Source organism: Alnus glutinosa, chromosome 14 (assembly GCF_958979055.1).
Source record: "Alnus glutinosa chromosome 14, dhAlnGlut1.1, whole genome shotgun sequence".
In the NCBI taxonomy this organism is placed as follows: domain Eukaryota; kingdom Viridiplantae; phylum Streptophyta; class Magnoliopsida; order Fagales; family Betulaceae; genus Alnus; species Alnus glutinosa.
Genome location: NC_084899.1, coordinates 9,688,656 through 9,714,482, shown reverse-complemented (window position 1 = coordinate 9,714,482; position 25,827 = coordinate 9,688,656). Strand labels below are relative to the sequence as shown.

At 36.4% G+C, this 25,827-nt stretch overlaps 1 protein-coding gene across 1 annotated transcript; it reads right to left on the bottom strand.

Moving 5' to 3' along the window:
- Nucleotides 1-2,746: 2,746 nt before the first annotated feature.
- On the bottom strand, nt 2,747-3,859 carry LOC133856701 (uncharacterized). The gene has a single exon (XM_062291757.1). The coding sequence runs from the start codon at nt 3,857-3,859 to the stop codon at nt 2,747-2,749; it is 1,113 nt and encodes a 370-aa protein (XP_062147741.1).
- Between the last annotated feature and the right edge of the window lie 21,968 nt (nt 3,860-25,827).

The window sequence follows — 25,827 nt, the reverse complement described above, 5'->3', positions numbered from 1 at the left end:
GAGCCGCATGATCTGAGTAGATGATTACCTTGGATCCCAGAAGATATGAGCGGAATTTATCCAAGGCAAAGACAACGGCTAGCAACTCTTTTTCTGTTGTTGTGTAATTGACTTGAGCATCCATCAGAGTCTTGCTAGCATAATAGATGACATGAGGAAGCTTACCTTCATGTTGTCCCAGGACCGCACCCACAGCATAATCAGATGCATCACACATGATTTCAAACGGCAAAGACCAGTCGGGGGGCTTCATGATGGGAGCAGAAGATAGCATAGAACGGAGCTTATGGAATGCCTCTAGACATGCATCATCAAAGTGGAAAGTAGTATCCTTGGCAAGTAAATTACACAAGGGTCTTGAAATCTTACTGAAATCCTTGATGAAGCGGCGATAGAAGCCGGCATGGCCGAGGAAGGAACGAATCTGCTTCACTGAAGTAGGTGGCGGTAGATTTTCAATCAGTTCAACTTTGGCACGGTCCACCTCAATTCCTCTTTTAGATACTATATGGCCCAAAACTATTCCCTCTTGCACCATGAAGTGGCTCTTCTCCCAGCTTAAGATTAGATCTGTTTCTTTGCAACGTTGAAGCACAAGTGATAGATTGTGGAGACATGTATCAAAGGAGGAACCAAAAACAGAGAAATCATCCATAAATACCTCTAAAAATTTTTCTACCATGTCTGAGAAGATCGACATCATGCATCGCTGAAAAGTGGCAGGTGCATTGCATAATCCAAAGGGCATGCGCCTATAAGCGAAAGTACCAAAAGGGCAGGTAAAGGTCGTCTTCTCTTGGTCTTGGGGATCAACTGCCACTTGATTATACCCGGAGTACCCATCTAGGAAACAGTAGTAGCTTTGGCCAGCAAGACGTTCCAGGATCTGATCAATGAATGGGAGTGGAAAGTGATCCTTCCGAGTATGGGAGTTGAGCTTGCGGTAGTCAATACAGACGCGCCATCCCGTGGTTGTGCGCTGGGGAATCAATTCGCCAACTGAGTTCTCTACCACTGTGATGCCAGACTTTTTTGGAACCACTTGGGTGGGGCTCACCCACTTGCTATCGGAGATAGGGTAGATGATACCTGCATCAAGTAATTTGACCACCTCCTTCATCACTACTTCCTTCATATTGGGATTCAGCCGGCGCTGTGCCTCACGAGACGGTCGAGCATCTTCCTCTAAATGAATCCGGTGCATACAGATGGAGGGGTCTATGCCCTTCAAATCAGCTACAGTCCATCCAATAGCCTCTTTATGCTTCTTCAATACTGCTAATAAACTGTCTTCTTGGTCCTTTTGTAGATCTGAAGCAATGATGACTGGCAAGGTATCATTAGAGCCGAGGAAGGCATACTTGAGCTTGTCTGGCAGTGGCTTCAATTCAAGCTTCGGTGGAGACTCAAGGGAAGGAACGGGAGGAGTGCTTGAAGTTGGAGGTAGGGGCTCCTTGGGTAGTCTCCATGGATAAAAATCTGCACTGGCAGCTGTCTCTAGCAAGGCATTTACCTCATCAATGTATTGATTGGTGTTGAAGTCTTCAGAGCCAAAGTGAGTTAGGCAGTCTTCCAAAGGATCCTTTGCCAAAATAATGGGGAGTGAATCTTCTACATATTCTTCAATGTTGTCCACAAAGAAACACTCATTTTGATCAGGTGCATGCTGGAATGCAGTGAAGATATTTAACCTGACCTTCATATTACCAAAGGAGATCTCCATGACTCCTGTACGACAGTTGATGCATGCATTGGCCGTGGCTAAGAAAGGGCGCCCAAGGATGACCGGGATCAGCTTCTCAGGATTGGGAACGGGCTCAGTGTCAAGTACGATGAAGTCCACTGGGAAGAAAAACTTATCTACTTTGATGATGACATCTTCTATTACCCCTCTTGGTTTCTTAATAGACCGATCAGCCAACTGTAGAATTACTGTGGTGGGCTTCAGTTCCCCTAGGCCAAGTTGCTGATACACTGAATAGGGAAGTAAATTCACACCAGCTCCTAGATCTAGGAGTGCTTTATCAACCTCACTCTGTCCGATGATACATGAAATTGTAGGGGATCCAGGATCCTTGAACTTCGGAGGAGTGTTGTGTTGAATTAGGGAACTCACATGCTCAGTAAGAAGTACTTTCTTGGGAATATGATTTCTATTTTTCCTTTTCTGAGTACACAAGTCCTTGAGGAATTTTGCATAGGCAGGTACTTGCTTGATGGCATCAAGGAGTGGAAGGTTGATTTTTACCTGTTTGAATACATCCATCATATCTTGTATTTTCTCTCCTTGTTTCCCAAAGTGAGAAGGTGCCTTGAGACGTTCCGGGAATGGAACTTGAGGCTCATATGGTATCTCAAGAGTGGGAGCTGATGAAGAAGAGGCCTCAATGTTTACTTGCTTACCCTTGTCCTTCTGCAGATTCTGTGGGATCTCAGTTTGCTCATCCACCTTTTCTTGCACATAATTGTCGACCCTTCTTCCACTACGCAATGTGGTGATGGCTTGAACTTGTTGGTGATGTGAAGTATTGCCTTCTACCATGTAATGTCCTTTCGGGTTGGCCACCGGCTGACTTGGAAGTGTCCCCTCTTCTCTCTTGTTGAGGGTATTAGCCATCTGTCCCATTTGAGCCTCTAACTTGGCGATGGATTGAGAGTGAGAGTTCACTATCTGATTCTGAGAGTCCACCTTCTGATTGATCTCGCCTAGAAGTTTCAACATCTGAGCCTGAATGCCAGAATCTGACTAAGAAGATGGTGTGGCCTGAGATTGCTGTTGTGAAGGGCGGTATGTGGAAGAAGATTGGTAGGGCTGCCTGTTAGATTGAGCTTGATTATGCACCCCTGGGACTGAGTCACTTGAAGCTTGAGCCTTCCATGAGAAATTGGGATGATTTCTCCACCCTGGGTTATAAGTATTGGAGTATGGATCATTACCCGGATGTGAAAAAGCTGCATTGACCTGCTCGGTTGAATCATCATAAAACTTTCCAGCAGTAGGACAATCATTTGTATGATGCATAGGATTAGAACAAAATGAGCATGGTGTGTGCTGTGTGTGCATGTGAGTAGAATTAGGAGCAAAACCAGCAACCATCATTTGATCTAATTTCCTAGTGATAGCATCAACTACTTGGGTAGCTACATCTGCAGAATGTCCTATTTCAAAAAGACCTTCGGTCTTTGGTGCTCTAGGTGCAGGTGCTCTACGTCTAGTGGATGCATGCTGAGTGGAATTATTACTCAAGTTTTCAAACAATGTCCATGCTTCGTCCTCACTTTTCATCATAAATGTTCCCCCACAAGATGCATCTACCATTTGTCTATTAGGCTCAGTCAAGCCTTCATAGAAGCTTTGCACTAGCTGCCACTTTGGGACAGCGTGGTGTGGGCATGATCTAAGTAGGTCCTTGAGTCTTTCCCAGGTCTCATACAATTGTTCTCCCTCATATTGGGAGATACTAGTGATAGCTCTCCTAATATCATTGGTCTTTCCTATGGGAAAATACTTCTTTAGAAATTCTTGTTGCAATTGAGCCCAAGAAGTAATGGAGTTTGGTGCTAAGGAATGAAACCAATGTTTGGCTCTTTCCTTGAGGGAGAAGGGAAAGAGACGCATCCGTAGAGCGTCCTCGGTGAACCCGCTCAATTTAATGGTAGAACAAATTGCTAAGAATTCACCGAGGAAATCGTAAGGATTTTCAGTACTAAGTCCTAGAAAAGATGGTAAACTCTGTATAGTACTAGGCTTAATCTCATAGTGGGCTGCTGTAACATCCGGCAACCTGAGACATGTGGGAGAAGTGTATGTGGTAGGGAGATAATGATCTCTCAAAGCCATAGGGTTATCGTCACCCATAGTCTCAGTGGTGCGTTTTCCTAGCAAATTAGAGTTCCTTTCGGATCTAAGTTGTCTAAGAGTGCGTTCAATGTCAGGGTCGCAAGAAATTAAAGGCAATGATAAAGAACGACGACCCAGCATACAACAAAACAAAATAAAGATAAAAACAAAATAAAAAGCTCACAACCGGCCCGTAGGAATGCTGGAATTTAGCTGCTGTAGATGATGATGGCGGTCAGCGAGGAAAACTGAGAGGGAAAAGGAAAAGAAAAACTAAAAGCAAAATTAGAAACACAAATCAATAGTAAAAATAAAAATAAAAAGAAATAGAAAATAATGAAGCTAGATTTAATCTTTAAAACTTAATAACACAACCGTTTGTAGTCCCCGGCAACGGCGCCAAAAATTGATATGGTCTTTTGTTTACCAAAATATATCAATAATAAATAACCACTCGCAATAGGACGAATCCTTGTAGGATAAGGCTATAGAGAGGGTGTCGAACCTCAAGGACTACAGGGGTATTGCTATCAAGTTTATGAAGATTAAAAATAACTAATGAAAAGATTGTTGAATTTGTAATTAACTAAAGTGCATAAAAATAAACGTAAAAGAGAATTGAAATATAAGAGAGAGAAAAAGAGTAGAGTATTGACTTCACCGCTATCCGCACATCAATGGTTAATCATATTTAATTAGAGAAATTCATTCTATGCATGCTATAAATAAACAAGAAATTACCATATTAAAGCATAAGTATAATCCATCTTCGGTTGGCACGGACCGTCCACCTAACCACTAAGATGCGGTACGACCCGTCTTCCCTAGGCATGGATTAGCTACGTCTTTAATAGGATACATACAATCAATGAAAAAGTATAACCCATCTTCGGTTGGCACGAATCGTCTACCTAAATTACACTAAACTAGGGTGTAGTACGATTCATCTTCCCTAGGCATGGCCTATCTAATTCTCTTGATCATATGTCAATTAAACCCGTTGTATAATCATCATTCTCATAATCACAGAAAATAAGAATGATTTGTGTTCAATAAAGGTAAAAAGCTTTCTAAGACAAGAGAAGAATTCTACCAATATTGATTATGAATTGAAGAACAATTGCATTAAAAGATGAAGAACAATATCAAATTGTAGCAATTCTCATAATTATACAACCAACATGCATAAACTAAAATTCTCTAAATTAAAATACAATCAAACCATTGTGCTTGGATAGGGCTACATCAATACCCTACAAAGGTTTTTAGCCGCTCATGAAGTTGCTGCAATGGCCTCTTGCCATGATTACTTCTCTTCAACTCTTCAAGCCTTCAAGAAGTTTTTCTCTGAATTTTTCTCTCCGTAGCAGTGTCTTTTCTCAATGTTTTTTTTTAAGGCCTAGAAGCTCTTGCCATTCCAGAAAAATCGTCTCTTGAGTCTTCTTGTCCAAGTAGGAGATTGAAACTTCAATCCAAGTAGGAAAAGGATTCCAAATTCGGCCAGAATTGTGGTCCTTTATTGCGAGGCGATTTTTATATAGTAAACGTCCGAATTTAGGAAAAGCTATTTCTGACATATTTGTTGGAATTTTTATTAGCTTTCCAACGCCACTAATTTCATCGCAATCCAATATCTGATGCAAAAGTTATGATTAAAACACTGAGACATGTGCAGAATCCAAATTTGAACCCAATCCGATTTTGACTCTTATTAGAGAAATTCCGATTTAATCCTTCACTTGATTTGATTAAACTTAACCACATCATATAGGTATTCTATTATGATTGGTTAAGCTTAAACATATCTTCTAGGTCTTCTCAAAGTGTACTTTAAGCCCAAAAAGCATGAAATTAATTGCATCTTTATTTAAAACCTGAAAACATTAAAACAACACAAAATTAAACAAATAACAATGCTAAGGAATTAACATATATAAGTTAAGGGGCTTGAATGTGTAACATTCAACGCTTATCAGACTTCACACAAACTGTTGAGCACACACCGACAATGGCTTGAGAGCTAGCGAATCTTTGATTCTCCCTAAACATCCTCTCAAAGCTAAGAGAATTCAATACCAAATTTTGTACAATTGACAATTCTAGGGCCCTCTATTTATAGGTTTACAAAAAACTTAAATCTGCTGAGATTCGGACTCTGGCTATTGAGCATCCGGACGGAAGTTAGCCACGTCCAGACGGTCTTCTACGATTGCCTTTTAGAAATAGCGCAATTCTATCCTTATCAGGTCCACGTCCGGACGGCTTGGCCAAGCGCCTAGACGGTCTTCGCTATAACCACGGATGCTATACCGTCCGGACGGTATAGCATCCGGATGACGTGGTTATACCATCCGGATGCTATTCAGAGTCTGAGTAGAAATTGGATTTCATGCTCAGACACGGATCGTGAAACAATAACCTTCCGGACGGAAGGGCAACACCGTCTGGACACTTTTCAGGTTTCCAAGAAGATTTTTGCACACATCTCAGTGTTTTTATCATATGTCTCCGTTCAAGTATTGGATTGAGACGAAATTGGTGTCGTTGGAAAGCTAAGAAAAAAATGCTATAACTGAAATGTTTGGATGGCCAATAAAACTGTCCAGACAGCCCACTGTCCAAATGGAAAGAGAGTAGCCTCCGGACGGTCGCCAGAAATTCGAGAAGTTTCGAAATTCCTTTTTAGACACAAAAACAGTTGACTGTCCAGACGCTGCTTACTGTCCGAACGTAGCCCAGAGGACTCTGATTTTAAGTAGAATTAGTTTTTTCTAAGGCCTATAAATAGAGGCATCTAAGCATGTGTTTTCTTAACAGAATTCAATAATGAATTCCTTATAGCTTTGAGAGGGGTCTTCAATAATCAATCTCCTACTTGGACAAGAAGACTCAATAGACGATTTTTCTGGAATTCTAGGAGCTTCTAGGCCTTTCCTAGTCTCTATAAATAGACCCCTAAGCTTCAAGAGAAGGGTACTTATGCTTGTGCTTGTGCTTAGCTTTTCAGAAAATTCTTCTTGGAGGCTTGACAAGTTGAAGAGGAGAAGAACATAGTAGGAGGCCATCTCAGCACCACGATGAGTCTAAATTCGTACTAGAATGTTGATGTAGCCATTTCCAAGTAACAATGGTTTAATTGTATTTTAATTTGGTATTTTCTATATGCATGATGGTTGTATAACTGTGAGAATTGATCTTAATGTTTATATTCATTCATTATGAATTTCTTATCTTGTTTTAGAAAGTCATTTATATTGATTGAACTCAATCCTTCATATTTTTTGTGATTATGTGAATGATTGTTCCACAACGATTTTAATTAACATATGATCAAGAGGGTTAGATAAACCATGCCTAGGGAAGATGGATTGTACTACACCCTAGTTTAGTGTAATTTAGGTAGACAGTTCGTACCAACTGAAGATGGGTTATACTTTTTCATTGATTGTGTGTATCTTATTAAAGATGTAACTAATTCATACCTAGGAAAGACGGGACGTACCGCATCTTAGTGGTTAGGTGGATGGTCCGTGCCAACCGAAGATGGATTACACTTATTCTTTAGAGGTAATTTCTTGACTACTCGAGTGAGACGAGCTTTATATCATGCATAGTATGAATTTCTCTTGTTAATTTATGATTGACCATTGTTATGCGGTCAGTGATAAAATCAATCCCCTATTCTTTCTCTCATCACAACTCTCTTTATTTTTATGCATTTAACTTAGTTAAAATCCAAATCAAACATCTTTTAATTAAGTTATATTTAATTTTGAAAAACTTGATAGCAATTCTTACGCAGTCCTTGAGGTTTGACACCCTCAATATAGCCCTATCCTACAAGGATTTGTACTATTGCTAGTAGTAATTTTATTATTGATATATTTTGGTAAACAAAAGACCACATCATTAAGTTACTAATATTAACTCTAATTTAATTCAAAAAGTATTTTTGAATTTTGAATTGTAATTGAAACTAAATAAAAATGTAAAAGTAAAAATAAGATAGTCACGAGAAATATAGGGAATTGATCTCACCTCTAACATCATCATAATTGTAAATTGCAGTTAACATGGGAATTTTACGTACATAAATATTATGACTCGTGTGTGTTTGTGTGTCAAGCACCCAACGATGTTATCAAGAAAATCACTTTTATTAAGAAATAAGCATAGTTCATCTTTCGGCAAGGTATGAATGCTCTACCTAAACTAGGGTGTAGAACAATTCATTGTTCCTAGGCATGGGCTATCAATTATCCTAATTAACTTACATATAGTCAAGGGATACGTATAACTCATCTTTCGGCAAGTATAAATTGATTTATCTAAATTAAACTAACTAGGCAAGCAATTTATTCTTCCTAGGCATGAACTATCATACCCTCTTCATTCAGTGTCTATTAAAACTGTTGTAAAACCATGGGTCACATAATCACAGAAAATATAAAAGTTGAGTTCAATCAAGATAAATAATTTTCTAAGACAAGATAAAAGATTTATCAAAATCGAATATAAACATTTAAACACAATCTCAAGATTAAACAACCAATATTCATATTCATAAAATTCCCAAGAGAAAACACAATTATACTATTACAACTTGGAAAGGGCTACATTAATACCCTATGGAAGATTTAGCCGCTCATGAAGATGCTGAAAATCATATTTTTCAGAGAAAAATCCATCCCAAAAAGTTGCTGGAACTTTGAAGCATTTTTTTTCCAAAACCCTAGCCTCTAATCCTAGTGATTCTATTCTTTAATGTAAACTAATCTCTCTATATTTTAATCTGGACGAGTCTAGGGTATTTATTGAGATTACAAGTGAAATCCTTCATGGATTTGTACATATAAGAACATCTAATCCAACTAGAAATCGTAAAACAACTTCTAAGTGAATTTGGTGTCTTGCTGTCAAATCTACCGCACAACTACACTCGATCCCAGGCATTACTACGCTAGAGCCTAGTTGCACTCGAGCCTACTTGTCTTGGTGGGTGAATGCTGGATTTGGCTTTTGCTTAATTTTTCCTTTAAGTCTAGAAGATTATTTGTGTTTTTTCCTTGGTTCTTGAGAGTACTGTTAACATAAAAACAATGCAAAACATCATATCACAATAAAACTAAGAGGCTAATATATGCGAGCTAAGGGGCTTGAATATGCAATATTCAATGCTCATTAGATGGCTCATATTGTCAAGTTGGGTAATTAGTAGTTAATTGTTATAGTAATGTATGTTTAGAGGCTCTAGATGCCAAGCTTTGGATCAATGTTTCATAGGTTGAAACTTCGAGTATCTCCCCTAGCAAGGTAATGATCGAACCTTAACCTTATAAAGTTGCATAGATTTGAGATTTTTTAGTGCCTAACCTTGAATTTTTTACATGGGTAATTTTAGAATAGTTAATGGCTAGAATGATACTTGTAGTATTCAAGTCTCATTGATTTGTTTGTGGAGACTTCACAAAACCACTTTGAACTTCCACTCAATTTGAATTAACCCCATAAAGTTTAAAAACTCTCATTTTAAATCATTGAACTTCTTCTTTTTTTGAAATCCCCCCCCCCCCCATCCCCCCGCCGCAGTTAATTTTTTTGTTCAATCCTAATGGATGCCTTGAAAATGACTAAAATGCCCTCATTTTTGCTTCTTTTTTGCATTTAATAAAAGAAATTGTGGATTTGACCCATGGGTCACAAGCTGATGGTAACCTTGTGACCCACGTTGGGGTCACCACCAGACCCCAGACCCCTTTAACAGAGGAGGGACCTTGCAAAAAATTAAAAGTTTGATGGTTTAAATTAAGAGTTTTTGAACTTTAAGGGGGTTAGTTCAAATCGAGTGGAAGTTCATGAGGGATTCATGAAGTTTTCTTGATTTGTTTAGAGTGAAGAAGAGTTGTGAGTTGTGATCTATAGTGTATTTTATAATGTGTAAATGCAACTAGGCATTGCAAAGCTCGAGTTAGGGATCCATCTCAAACTTCAAGCGGATATTGTGAGTGTATTACTCACTTAGCAAAAGAATAGATTTTTAAAGTGTTTTTCAAATAATGATGTATGAATTAAAATCAAGCTGATTGCATGTTGTGATGACAAATGTATGATGATTACTTTCAATGTTTTCAAGTATGTTAAAGATATGTTTTGATGAATTATGTGTGATGAAATGATGTTGAATGGTGCATGTACATGAAAGCAAAAATACGATAGTTTTGTGATATGAAGCATAATCATGAACATGAATAAAGAAATATGCATAAGATATTATTGTAATGGGACACATCTCCAGCATTACACTAAGGGAAAAGTCCCCGAGGGCAAGCCCTCTATGATGTTAACTTAATGATGAGCTATGGAGGACAAGTCCACAAAAGAAATGAGTAGCAAGCTATCATTTCCTAGGGACAAGTCCTTCATGATGATATGTATGTTAGGCACAAAGATATCCTAAAAGTTGTCGGGAACAAGTTCCTAGAGTCATAAGCAAGAACGAATGTAAAAGACTTAAAGGAACAAATGAAATCATGCATTAAATAATTTACGATGGTGAATATGTTGCGAATTGTCAAGCTTTTAATACTAGATGTATCAATATGTATATGCGTATGAATGGGACAGAGAATATGCATACCGTTATGACTAGTTGCATATGATGTTTTCATATGCTAGATGTTTAAAGATGCTTATATGCGGGTGTTTCGCTACTCAAGAGGGCGGGGCGCATGTATATGGGTGTAGCTAAGTTATCACGTTTTATGGTTTCATGCTTAGATATGTTTATATGCTTGTGTTACGTTACTTAAGAGAGTGGGACACATGTATATGGGTATAACTGAGTTGTGTTGCTATATGTTTCCATGCTTATATATGCATATATGCTTGTGTTTCGCAACTCTAGAGGCTGGGACACAAGTATATATGTGTAACTGAGCTAAGTTGTATATGTGTACAATGTTATGACTTAGATGAGTCATATCTGTATGTTTCCGAGTGTGAGTTTGGAAAGTATCCATATACGCTCAACGAAGATATTATATTGGAAAAATTACAATTTAGCCCTCCAAACTACAATGTTGTTCTACAAATAGCCCCCCGAACTACCAATGCTTAGACTCTAGCCCCCCAAATTACCAAATCGTTTGAAAAATGCCTATTTTGGCTAAATGTGCCCAAAAAATAAATTTTTTTTTTAAAGAAAAAAGAAAAATGGGTGCAACCACCCCTTTGGGAGAGGGGTGGCCGCAGCAGACACTTCTCGGGAGTTCTGTCCCTTATTTTCTTCTCAAAAAGTGCCTTTACCTTCCCGATTTTCTCTTTCGATTCTTTGAACTATAAACCCAGCCAAAGATTTCCATTAGTTTGTTGCTTTCTCATTTTAGGTTCTCAAAAAAGAAATGGATTTTACTACCAATCTCTAAATTTTTCAAAAATGCCAAAGTTTTTGCGTCAGTCTTAATCATTTTCTCTTCAGGGCTGGTGAGTGTTACATTTGTTCTTTTCTACCATTACTACCAAGTTTGAAACTAAATATTAATTTCTAGGCCGGTTTTCTTTTTCCCCCCATTTTTTTAGTACCGAAAGCTCAGACCTTCCTAATCTGAATCCGGGAACAATGTGAAATTTTTTGAGTCTTGTTTTCCTATTGTAAATCTCATTTTTTTTGTATGGAATTTCATCTCCTCTAAGTATATTCCCAATTTTCCTTCTCTGCAAGCCATCAAAGTCCACAGATTTGATTCCTTTTCTCAACCTGGTATTAAGGAAAAACTTTTTCTTTCTTTTTTTCAATCTGGGTATTGAGGGGGGGGGGGGGGGACTCTATATTTGTGACCCTTTCTGCAATATTTTTGTGTTCACATCTGAAATCTTGAATATTTCTTCATCTGGGCTTTCAGTGTAATGCAAATTGAAAGTCCAAAACATGGCCATTCTTGTTCCTGGTGTCCTTCTCAAGCTTCTGCAGCACATGAACACAGACATAAAGGTTGTTGGTGAGCACAGGTCATCTCTATTGCAAGTTGTGAGCATTGTTCTGGCGCTTGCAGGTGGTGAGTTATTCCCAAACCAAGGTTTTTACCTCAAGGTTTCAAATTCCTCTCATGCCACCTATGTATCTCTCCCAAATGAACATGATGATCTCATTCTTAGTGATAAGATTCAACTGGGTCAATTTATTCATGTTGAGTGGCTCAAAGCGGCCTCACTAGTCCCGATTCTTCGCGGGGTTAGGGGGTGGCCGTGAGCCACCACAGAGGTGGTGCCCCCAAACTAAAATTTTCATTTTTAATAATAATAATAAAATTTTAGTTTTTTTTAAGGCAAGACGTGGAGCAGATTTGCAACCGTCAGGACGGTGACGTTAGGGCAACAACGTCCGGACACCAGTCCTTATTATGGAAATTGTGTGCAGCTGAAGTGCAACCTTCGGGATGCGGCCCTGTTCAGGAAAGAATATCAGCGATTTTGGAAAGCCGGTTGCATAGTTGGCCGTCCGGACGCTCTCAGCTACTGTTCGGGCGCCGCCTAGAGAAAATCATTCCAGACTTGATTTAGGTCTTCTGTAGCCTATAAATAGAGGCCTCTAGGCATGTAATTTATAAGAATTCGGTATTGAATTCCTAGAGCTTAGAGAGTATTATTTAGGAGTTATTGTGTTGATTAGTTTGCTCTCAAGCCGTTGCCAAAGTGTTGTTCCTGTGCTCGTGTTGAAGTCTATCTTAGGAAGGAGCCCTAAGGTAAAGGATTCTATTGAAGACCCCTTCATGTAGGTGACTTGGTTGGGAGGCGTTTCCATTGGGTTATGCGTCAGAGTTCAAGGTATGACCACTGCATCAGGGGTATGTGAGTGCTACTGCTTTGTAACTAGCTTTGTCTTCTAAATAGTGGAAATCCTGAGTTTGGCTATCCCAGAGTGGTTTTTCTCTTAATTAAGTTTCCACTTCGTTAACAAAATATCTGTCTCATTTAAATTTTGTATTTTGATATTTTGTTACACGTTACACACATACACGGTTAAATTAGAAGTCTCTTTATTTTTCATAATGGATACAATGTTTAAGATTTAACAAAATAGATGTATTTGTCAGCTCTGTATATTATATAAGTTTTGTTAAGTTAATGTTTTCGCTGCTATGTATTAATTTCTAGTATGATGTGTTCATGCATGAGATGATGATAGGTGTGTACATGTTATTGTGTCGGTTCAAGGAAAAAAGAATGCATTGAACCAGATCGTCACAATATGCTCCACTGCTAGAGAGGCGACCATGTGACTTAGGTTGTTGTCCAACTGATTGAAGCGCCTACCTACCTCTAATTGTAGCTGGTCCACACTCTGTGTGAGCTGTGAGATTTGTGCCATCACCTCCAGGGTAGAAAAAGCAAGCTGGGATGATGATGCGACCTCATGATCGCCTAGCTAGGCTCATGCCCCAGCTCCTTGAATGTCTACAGCTAGTAGGGCATTGCGTTGTCGCCATCGTGCCACATGCGGTGTGCTCTTATGGATGGTATTACTATCAAAAGGAAACATTGGGTCATGACAGTTCTCCATGGGCGAGATAGGGACATGTGCAGCTATGGCAATGCGAGTGATCAGCCCACCAAAAGGAAGTGATTTGGGCGACAAGGAGTAAAAGGTCTCAAACATGATCTTGATGGCATGGCTTGTGATGAGTGCCAAATATTGTGTATTTGGACACCTTGATTTACATTAGTTAGACCTTTAGCCTTGTTATTTTCTGATGCTTTGGTTAGTTTTTGTGTTTTTATGTTTTGTAGGTCAATAAGTGAGGAATGGCAAAATTCATGTGGAATTGCTTAGAAAATTCGGAAGTTCTGAAGAACTCGATCGATCGAAATTTCCCAGAACTTACTTTTGCAGAAGCGCGCTAGAACACCCAATCAGGGGCTTCTCCATGACAAAAAAAAAAAAAAAAAAAAAAAGCAGTTCTCCCTCTGATTTTCGCAGCAAAACACGCTGGTTTCATGACCTTGGTTGTCTCTAGCAAGAGAGGAACCCTAGAGGGGGTTAGAGGAGTTATTTTACATGGGTTTCTAGCCCTAATTTCCTTCTATAAAAGCCATAGCCATGCCTCCTTGTTAGAGAGTTTAGAGAACAGTAGCTAGGTTTAATTTCGTTCATTTCATAGTGTATTTCAGTAGCTTTTGTTCTTAGACACTTTCTCTCTGTAAAACTTTTCTTTTATTTCCATATTTGTTCTTCATTTTCTTGTGGTGTTCTTAGTCATGAAAGGCTAGTAACCTCAACTAAGGTTGAGGATGAAACCTTTCCATTGATGACACTCACACTCTTGTTATACTACTTGCACATTTGATGATATATCATATTTGTTGTTCAAATTCCATTCATTTAAATGCTTTATCTTTTGCAATGAATGTGGTTGTTAGTAGATATAGGACATTTAATGTGTTTCAACCGATGGATACATTGTTTTATCGATTTGAATGATGATATCCATTGTGATTTGTTCATTGAATGGATACATTGGATGATTTGATTTCAAATGGGTACTCTTTGTGATTTATCTTTGAGTTGGATTCATTTAATGGTTCTAGAGTTTGTGGTTAAGACATTTGAATGACATCCAAAGCTTAATGTTCTTTGGGTGTTCAAGTGGAAACCAAGAGTGTGAGTTGTTGAATTTGGTTTGTTAGATTCCTTAGCCTTAGTTCCTTTTAATTTGCATATTTCATTTCATCTCTTTTATTTAGTCTTTTGTTCTTGAATCAATTCTCAAACCTTTGGAACTAGGTTAAAATGAGGCTGATTAAACAAGACACCAATATTTGACCATTTCCCTGTGGATTCGACCTTGCACTTGCACACACTATATTGCAAACGATTCGTGCGCTTGCGAGTACTCATTAAAACACACATCAGCTTGCAAACTCCACGAGTGTGCAAATCAATAGGCTGTATAAGAATTGGCCTTGGAATGTGCTTTAGACGTAAGTATGCGTGACCGAACAGAAATTGGTCGTCATGATATGACTTAAGAGCCTCTTGTCATCAAGGAGGTGCTTGATGGGATATCCACCCCCTCCCGCTTCACACTTGTCATATTCATTGTCGAAGAAGCAATATATCATCGTAGCTCGTTTCAGTGCGGTATTGCAAGAGAATGGGTATCTTGGGTTTTGAACCCGTGGTATTCCGGTGATGTAACACTTCGTGAAATTAATTAACTGGTAATTAACTTTGCGGTTTGCCTTCTCATCCCACTTACCAAATAAATAAGACAAGGGGATTTTAAACTCTCATCATAGAGCCTACAGTAGAAGACTTATCACCTTTCATAATATGATAGCCACTAATTATACCCACAACAAATAAATATGAGGGCAATTCTAAAGCATCATAACATAATATCAAATGTTACAATCTAAGACCAGTCATCAAGTGCGATAGTTAAATATTACAAACCAAGTCTAAACAATCACAAAAGCACAAGATGATTGAGACTACCAATCGATCAAAGGATTTCAATACAATTGGTAGTAACCCCACAAAAACCCTAAGAAAGTATTATGAAGGGGATTATTAAAATCGTGCCACATCTCCTCACTCAAGTGAGGGTCTAACTCCTCAAAAATTAGCCTAGACAGGTTGTCTAAAGTTGTCTTCCTATCTTAGTTCGCAGTATCCATCTTCAATGGAATTATCCGCTATAAAATACAAATGTTTTTTTAGGTGGAAAGATAAAGTATAAGTCTACTATTTAGTGAGCAATAACACACAAAATAAACATGTTATCTTATGGTGAACTTAGTTTTTTTAGCAAAAATGTTTATAAGTCACAAGCAGTAACATAACATAAAGTTATATGTGAAATGACAAGAATACCATAATGATGCATTATAGCTATAATATATAATATTTAAAGTGGACATGTCATAGTTCAATTTCATATCTATCCAAGCTCTTAACCCATTCTTGGTAGGGTTGGCGTTGTTCCAAGGGACCTGTAGTATGAAACCGGTGTCTCAATGTAGCATGTATACTGTCATTGCTAATGGTCCAACCAAATTTAAACCCTGGGTGATTCACACCACTAACAATGTCGTCATTGTGACTACAATCAACATGGTTCCACAAGTCATTTATAAAACTATTGGATTCAAAGTCAAACAATAAACATAAATTTCTTGACCATAAAGAATAACTCATATAATAGTAGCCCATAATCTTTATGTGTACATAAAGCATTATGTCATACGATGCAATTAGCCATTGTCTTTTACATGCATGCATTTATAAAATTCTCATATTACATTATTCCACTATTCATTACACATTTTCACAAAAGTAGAGTTCATGTTGCTCTAAAACGTATTTCATATGAGTTGTAAGCATGCACGTTTAATATATAAAAGAATCATGCTATGAGAGAATTAAAATAACAAGTATTCGTATGAGTTTACTCACCTTAATCGTATGTTTCCTTTGGGTGATCCCCTTGATAATCTCAAACCACCAAATCTGTGAAAAGATCTAGGGAAAGAAAAAAAAGAAAAAAAAGAAAAAAAAAAAACCCATGAACTATCAGTCGTTTTTGAAATAGCCCCATAAAGTGACAAGTGTGATAAAGTGATACCTCAACCTACTAAGGTGTGCAAAAAATGCAACTTTTTTTTATTATATTCCTATAATACCCTTACTCTCTTAAAAACTATAAAAAAAATATTAAAAAAAAAACTAAACTAAACTAATTTTTTAAACAAAAAGAAAAAGAAATGATAAATGCAAAATCAGTTCCTATGGTTGACATAAATTACAAATCGCTCCATGCGGAATAAAAAATAATTCAGAGGTTTTGAGGGTAGGCCAAAATAACAATTAAGTATTTGCAGTCAAATTCCATCAAAATACTTAACAGATTACATTATTGTCAACATCAACACCAATAAAATGATAACATGTGTCACTATTAATAAAAAAAAAAAAATATAAAATATTAAAAATATACATTTATTAAATTATTTTTTTTTAAATGTATATTTTTAATGTATTTATATTTTTTTTTTAATAGTTACATGTATCATTATTTTATTGACGCTGACGTGGCATCTAACAAAATCCGTGAAATGTTTTAACAAAATTTGACTATAGGGACTAATTTATTTTTTTGGCATACTCTAGGAACCTCTGAATTCACTTTGATACGCTAAAAAGTGATTTGTAATTTAGGTCAACCACAATGACTAATTTTGCATTTATCCCTATTTTTAATATATTTATATTTTTTTTTATTAAGAGTGACACATGTCATCATTTATTGGTGTTGACGTGGATACTAACGGAATCAGTCAAGTGTGTTGACAGAATTTGATTGTAGAGACTAAATTTTTATTTTTGGCCTACCTTGAAGACCTCTAAATTATTTTTTATATTGCAGGGGGCGATTTGTAATTTAGGCCAACTATATATATATATATATATATAGAGAGAGAGAGAGAGAGAGAGAGAGAGAGAGTATTAATCCATCCCATTGGTTTTTTTTTTTAAAAAAAAAAAAATAGTTTAGTTTAGTTTTTTATTTTATTAATATTTTATTTTAGTTTTTAAGAGAATAAGGGTATTATGGGAATATAATTAAAAAAAAAAAGGTCTTTTTGCAATACCTTGGTAGTTTGATGTATCACTTTAGCACACATTTTCCTTCATGGGGCTATTTAAAAAACTGTTGTTAGCTCATGCGGCTTTTTTATATTTTTCCCAAGAATCTAATATCAGTTTCTAATATGAAGCTAAGAAAAGATTCTAAACTTTAAACTGATCAAAATAGGTTTACTGTGCTGATCCATGGCAGAAACCCATTTTAACCCAAAAGTCCTAATTGAACCTCAATCCATCATGTTGTAGGGTTCCAATATCACTCTTAATACTGTCATAATCACAAATATAACCTTCAAACATTACTAACTGATGAGTGCAAAATAGTGTATAATTGGGCCCCTTAATTTATATTTGTTAAACCCTTAGTTTTGTTATTTTCTAATACTTTTTGTTAGTTTTGGTATTTTAGTGTTTTGCAGGTCTTTGAGAATAATGTCATTATTTTTATGGAATTGACATAAAAATGCAAGGAAGGTCCAAATCAATTTTATCTCTAGACTTGTGGGGACCAAATCAAGCACATATCTCCCTCCATAATGGGCAGCAGTTCTACACGTTATTGGCAAAAAGGTTTTGGAAGAAAATCTTTCAAATTCCAAGATTTTAATGAAGTGGCAAAATCCTTTATTTATGGAAAGAATCCAGATTGAGCACGTCACTTTATTTTCATCATAACTTTTGGCTCAAGAATTGGATTGCGTTGAATTTGGTGACGTTGGATAGCTAATGAAAAATTCAACAAATAAGTCAGAAATAGGTTTTTCATATTTCGGACTTTTACTATGCCCAAATTTCCCCACAATAAAAGAGCGCAAATCTGTACGGATATGGAGTCTTTTTCCTACTTGGATTGAAATTTCAAAGGATGTGTATGAGTAGGGGACCATATCATGCAGATTTTCTTTCCAAAGCAAATGCCTTTCATGCACAAGTTGATTTTCTTTCCATATACTCCTGGTGATGGACGTGTGGAGCACAAATCAGATTGACGTGTCATGATTTCTTTCCATAATTTTTACCAAGACACATGGATTCACGATCTTATTTATTTCCTTCCTTGGGCTGCTGTGCAATTAATGCAAGACGTGATTCTTTCCTTAGCTAGACCACCAAGAAAGTACTAAAAAGACCTTGCAAGCTCTTTAAATACCATGTTTTGCTCTTCCGAAAAAGGGGAGGAGCGAAGGAGCACAAAAGAGCGTAGAGAGGCTAAGTTGGAATTTTATTTTCTTTATTTTTAATTTATGTTTAGTACTTTGATTATGGAATTTATTTTCATAACCATGAGTGGCTAAACCTCTAGCTAGGGTTAGAAGTGTAGCCTAGTATTTTTATTATGTATTCTTGAGACCATGTTGTTTGTTCTTCATAGATGAATGATTAAATTGTGGGGTTGATTTTTTATTTGAGAGTAATTTAACGGGACAAGTTTATTTTGATTCCTTATGATTTTTGTTTATATCAAATGCTTACTTTGTTTGATTTGTTATGATTCGAAAATATATTGAATGCTTAATTTATTGTTTCATGTTTTTGAAATCAAATACTCAATCAACCCATGTTTAATCTATTTTATATTTTTTTATGTCTCATGAATATATAATAAAATACTAGGTGGATCCTTGAAACCTCAGTCTTTTCTAATATCATCTTCAAAATCAAATTTATTTATTTTAGTTTTATAGTTTACTTTTTAATTTAAATTATATTCCTCTGCTCCACTTTCGAGTGGAAACCAAAAGCAAAATTCTTATTAGACATGAGAGAATAATAAAATTATTCTCTTGTGTCTAATTATTCCTTGTGGATCAACCTCGGACTTATCGTGATTTATTACTTGCGAAAACCTACACTTGGGTTTGCACCCTTTGTGGTCCAACACTACCTTCGTCCATTATCTGACTCACCCACTATTAGATCTACTATAAATCCTTAACATAACCAGTGGGTTCACACTTAAGCTTTCAAACAGTAGGTTAATCATGCAAGACTAACAGGATACCACATTCTTAACTATAGACATAGACTAACCATATATTATCTGTTAATGCCAAAAATCAACAGTGACTATGCATGCTTAGTCTTTGATCCGAGTTTCCTGCAAGACAGCCAAATGTCATAGTGGTTGACTGTGAAGGGGGAGGGGGCAACAACCAGGGCCGGCTTGATATATTTTGGGGCATAAGACGAAAATTTTAAACGAGGCCTTTTTCCGTGGGCTCCACTCTCTTCATTGGCTTCTTTGTAGTCCACATCCTTTTAGTTGAGTCTCCTAATAAGAGAGAAAATGTACTATTTTTTTTTTGTTGGTATTAATTGTTGTGTTCTTGGACCTCTAACTATTTATTTTTCTATTGAAGTTAAAGAGTCTCCAAAGAAGAGATCATGCTTATTTTATTTTTCAAAACCATTCTAGATTATGATTGGGCTTTAAAAAAAAAAAAAAAAAAAAAACCTATCTTTGGGGGCCTTATTTCATTTGGAAAAAACCGTATCAGCTCATGATTAAGCTTTTTTTCTTTTTCTTTTCCAAACAAACTTGTCTTTGAGGCTTTATTCCACTGGAAAAAACCGTTTCAGATTATGATTACGTTTTTTTTTTTTTTGAACAAACTTGTCTTTGGGGCCTTAGGCGACCGCCTAACTCGCCTTATGGTTGAGTCGGCCCTAGCGACAACATCACCTCCGATGCTTAAGTCATTAAAGTATGGTGGTGAGAATGAAAGAGATAGGTGAAAATTAGAGCATGAGAGCATACGTTGTCTAGTTTTCTACTAACCTTATATAGGCTAAGTATAGTATAAGTCGTGTGCCTTCATATGGCAATTGTCAACAAAAGGCCATTAATTTGGCCTTCGATTGTGCAGGAGATTGCGTGCCGCCTTCTTTTAGTGAGTTTTCTTTCCTAAACGGGTGCACACATTGCTTTCCATAGAGAATGGTTACCTGCGATGGATCTTTCCTTCTTGGGCGTGCGCTTCACGTAAGGCTACATTTTAGAGAGCTAACTGGCCCTTTGGGGTTATGTTTGGGTTGGTGTTCATTGGGCCTATGGGAGTGTACGCTTCAATTCTAGTAGTCCCTCATTCCCTTGGGCTATTTGTGTAGGCCAATGAGAATCAAGTTGTAGATGGGATTGTGGCCTCCATTCTAGTATTCCTTGGGCTACTTGTGTAGGCCAATGAGAATTAATTTGTAGATGGAATTATGGACCTCCATTCCATTATCCAACATCAATCTTACAATATTAAACCTAAAACCTCAAATCTACAAGCTAAGATGTTAAACCACGAAAATGAAACTAGATAGTAAATAAACAATGAAAAAATTACAATTTAGCCCTCAAAACTACCACTCATCATACAGATAGCCCTCTGAACTACCAACGCTTGGACTCTAACCGCCAAACTACCAATGTCTTTGAAAAATGCTCATTTGGGTGAAATATGTCCATAATACTCCTGCCACGTGTCATTTTTCAATTAAAAAATAATAAAAATTAAATTTAAAAAAAAATTATAAAATTAAAAACTAAAATTTTGTTTATTATTATTATTTTTAAATAAAATAAAATAGAAAGTGGGTGTTTGGGGGTGGCTGCCGGAGGGGGGTGGCCTGAGAGCCACCCCCAGAGGTGGCCGATGCCACCTCAAGATTGGCTCGCGGCAACCCCTGACCTCTGGGGATAGCCGTGCGGCCACCCCTGGCCACTGAGGGTAGCCACGCGGCCACCCCCTGACACTGGGGGTAGCCACGCGCCACCCGTTGACCCCTGGGGGCGCCCGCGCAACCACCCTCGACCCTAGGGGTGGCTCGTAGGGGTAGCTGCTTGGTTGCCACCGGGAGCCAGCCCAAACACCATTTTTCTTTTTTCTTTTTTTTTTTAAAAAAATAAAAATAAAATTAGTTTTTAATTTTTTTTTTAGTTTTTATTTTTTTAATTGAAAAATTACACGTGGCAGGGGTATTATGAGCATATTTCGCCAAATTGGGCATTTTTCAAAAGCATTGGTAGTTTTAGGGGTTAGAGTCCAAGCGTTAGTAGTTCAGGAGGCTATTCGTAAAATGTGTGGTAGTTTGGGGGGTTAAATTGTAATTTTCCTATAAACAATAAAATGATAGACTAATAATAAAAAACAAAAAAAAAAATCGAGATTAAGCAAATGAGTTACCTCCTTTTGAGGATAAGTCTTCAAGAATTCTTACTCTTTCTCTAGAACTCACACATTCTCTTTCTCACTCTAGGATCTTTGAGGCAAGGGGTGATGAATATGGATGGAATGGACATAAGGATGCTTAAATAGGCATCCCATGCACATTACAAAAGGGCTGATGTGGCGAATTTTAATTGCTTCTAGACTGCCATTGAACATTCGATCCAATCTCGAATGTTCTTGAGGGTTTTTCAGACAGCGATCATTCAAGACTATGCATAAGGTTATAAAAATCCAAAATTCCATCTTAAATCCAACCCTAACATCCTTGAGTTTTATTTAAGGCACTCTTAACAGTGCCTTAATTAATATTTTGGAGTGTTACAGGTGAACCTACGTAGGGTTGGCAAAACAAGTTACCGTGTCAAGTTCGGGTCGACCCGGTTTACCTGCCAACTCGTCTAGGCCAACCTGACACGATTAGGTAAATGGGTTGAGACACAAAACCTGAACACAACACGTTTATAAGCCGAGTTACATGACACGACACGATTGACCTGTTTAGTTAACAGGTCATGTCAGGTTGACACAACCCGATTGTTTTTTAAGGATTTTTTTTCTTTTGATGGAGCATTCTCCTATTTCTTCTTTATTATTATTATTATTATTTTTATTTTTATGGAGCATTCTCCTCTTCATTCAATACCTTCCACGCCACTGTTCTTTCACTTAGTTATACAACTATATTCAGAGCATATACAAACATATATTGAGAATTGGAGAGGAATACAAAAAGGCAAATTCTATGCTATTTTTCTCACATCAAATTTAGTTTAAGTTAATTAAACGTAACTAAAAGTTTTTAAAATTTACGACATATCAACAAAATCTTTTGCCCATCCTCCAGAACAAATTAGAAATCCTCTTCCAAGAAAAGTTAGCAAACAGAGAATTCAGTCAACCAGTAAGAGCAAAACAAACCCATAAGCAACAACCAAGAGTCTAATAAAAGAGTTCTATATAAAAAGAATTCATCCACATATATGCCAATGTTAAGGAATATTAATAGAATTTGTTGCGGATGAATTTAGAATGTCGTTGGAATTGATATTCAATGTCAAAATATCTTATTCTAGCTCATCCAACTTCATTTGTGTGAACTCTACATCAAAAGATAAGAGAAACTAGTGTTATTTTAATGTAGTAAAAAAATAATATAAGTTAATGAAAAGATTAAATATGCAAGTAACAAATATTACATTTCTCTTCATATATCCAATCCATAGTGCAAACTAGTGCCTCAACAATATCAGGCTTGAGCAAACTCCTATATTGATCAATCACAAGTCCACCAGCACTAAAAGTGGATTATGAAGCAACAGTAGAAACAGGAATACTCAAAATATCACGAGCCATAGTAGCTACTACAGGATAGCAAAATTCATTTCCTTTCCAAATGAAAGAATGACATATTTTCGTTAATATCATTCACCATCCTAAGTTCATCCAAATAAAGTTCTAATTGATTCTTTTTGAATTAACATCCTCCCCACCATATCTTAAAAATTCCTACATGAAAAAAATGGAATATAAGCATAATTTACTAAGTAGTTAGGAATATATATACTAAGTTACTAACAATATCACATAAATTACATAATAAATATATATAATTTTACCTTCATCGTTGCGGAACTCCGCTTGCCATGTTGTTGGGGATCAATACGTCTTGTATCAACAAATATGGTGCTTGAAGATGAAGTTGTAGAGGAACCACTATATTTCATAAAAAGAGAGACCAATTTCTCATGAACATGCAAAAATTCTCTACAATCATTAACTCTATAAAGCTTCGTATAGCATAAATTTACAAGGTGAAGCTTGTAACAAGGATCCAAGACAGCTGCTATAGCCAACACTACACTAAATTTTGACCAATGTTTCTCAAATTTAGAGAGCATTTGCGTTGCCATTAATTTCTTATACTCATCTTCGCTCTCAAGTTCTTGCTTCAAGGTTACATAAATCACGGAAATCGCAGGAAAATATAAGTTAGTTGTGGGATATTTGGTACAAAAAAAAAATTACACGTAGCTTGGTAAAAACAAGCCAAGAAACTACTTATATTAGTCGTTTTTTCCTACTCAAGTGCAGTAGGGCAATGCTTATAGTATGAATCAGTCATCTCTAAATAACTAAAAGCACACCGATAATGAATAGCAGTCTCAAGCATAAAAGATATGTAGAATTTCATCTGGTTGGCACATTTTGTCTTAGCCCCTTTTTAATATCCAATGACATTTGATTCACAACCTGAAGAAAATTTTGTCTTTTCAATTGTGATCCTCTAACATACTTCACACTATCATGAATCTTTTGGAGAGTACTATCAATCTCTTTCAAACTATCTTGAACTATCAAATTAAGAATATGAGTACAATAACGAATGTGAAAAAACTCACCTTCACAAATAAGGGTTTTCTTAATGTTTAATTGATGTTTTAATAACCCAACAGAAACATCATTGAAAAAAGTATTATCTAATGTTATAGAGAAAACCTTGGTCTCAATCCCACACTCTTGTAGCATATTATACGTCTTTTCAGACAAAGATATACCATTATGTGATGGGGACATGAATAAAAAGTTCAACACCCTTTTACTTAAGACCCAATTTTTGTCAATAAAATGTGCTGTGAGACACTTATACCCATTAGTAGTCAAACAAGTACACAAATCAAATGTTAAACAAATCCTCCGAGGACAAACATTCAACATAGATTTAACCTTTTGTTTCTCCCTTAAATGCAAATTTCTCAAATTAGCCTTAAGAGTATTCTTAGAGATAAGCAGTGTATTACTACCTAAGTATTTTATCATTTCTCTTATACCATCATACTCAATAAATCAAAAAGGCAAGTCATGCTTAATAACCAAAGCAACCAATAATTCTCTAAATCTTTTGGGACAAAATTTAGAGCCACTTACAAACATAGATCCATGATTTCCAGATATGAGCATCTGCCCAACATCACGAGTGTCTCTCATCGGACAAGTTTCTATGTGACGCTTCAGATTTCCAGTTCCATACGTACTTGGAGCCAAGTATGTAATACCATATAACTTGAATTTTGCCTTTAGCTTGTGATCACTCGTACCAAGAATGTGATAAAAAATTTTCTAAACAGTTGAAGTCCTCCTTTGCTTTTGAACCTTTTTTTATCTCTCCCAATAGAAACATAGACATCTTTTATTGTAGTTAATTCAACCAAATCATCGTCAAAGTCTCCAACAAAATCATTAACAGGTACTTCATTACTCATCTACACACATCATTGTTAGTAACTTAGTTCGTCAATCCAAATTAGATTGTACATAAAATCTAACTCACAAAGACAGCTTTGAACTTTGAAGGCTAATAATCCTACTTGATCCTAATTCATGTTTGGACACAAGTCACACAATAGATGAGCTGCTCAAAATATATGGTAAGCTTTGTATGGACAAAGGAATTGAAGCAAACCTGAAAATTGAGAATTATACTTATAGTAATGTCAAATCACTTAAACTTTAACAAAAATTCAAACAAATAATCAAGAACAAATAGCAACTTATAGTAATGTTCCAATATATAGCTCTCCATAGCAACAGCAGTAGTGAAAAGCATCAGCGCTTAAATGCCATCACCTTACATTAAGAGAGCTACCTCAACTACCAATAGGCTCTTAATTTCTAGCCCAAAACATTTCCTTGATTCAAAATAATTATAACTATCATCAAATTATCTTATCCTTGCCATCAAGGCCAAAATGCATGTCCCAAGTTGTCTATTGTGAAAACTATAAGATCAAAGACTGGTCACTTCCTTTTTACTGGCAGTATCCAATATACTATTTGGGATCTTAATCCAAATCATTAAGGAAATGAAATTTAGCAATTAGACACATATTCTAACTTCTCTATAGTAAACTTACCACACAAATATATCAAATCCTACAAGCACTCGAATAGTCAGATATAAAAAACAATAAGCCAAAACAAATGCATACCAATTTTTGCTAGTTGTCTGATCATTTGCTTGATATCAATTAGAACATCTCAATCTATTTGCACCAAGGCCTAGAGAACAAACAACTCAAAAATCGATTCTATAAAATTTTAATCAACAGAAAATATACAAGTCTCTC

Coding starts and splice junctions, on each gene's coding strand:
- LOC133856701 (XM_062291757.1), bottom strand. CDS start 3,859: ATGGGTGACGATAACCCTATGGCTTTGAGAGATCATTATCTCCCTACC.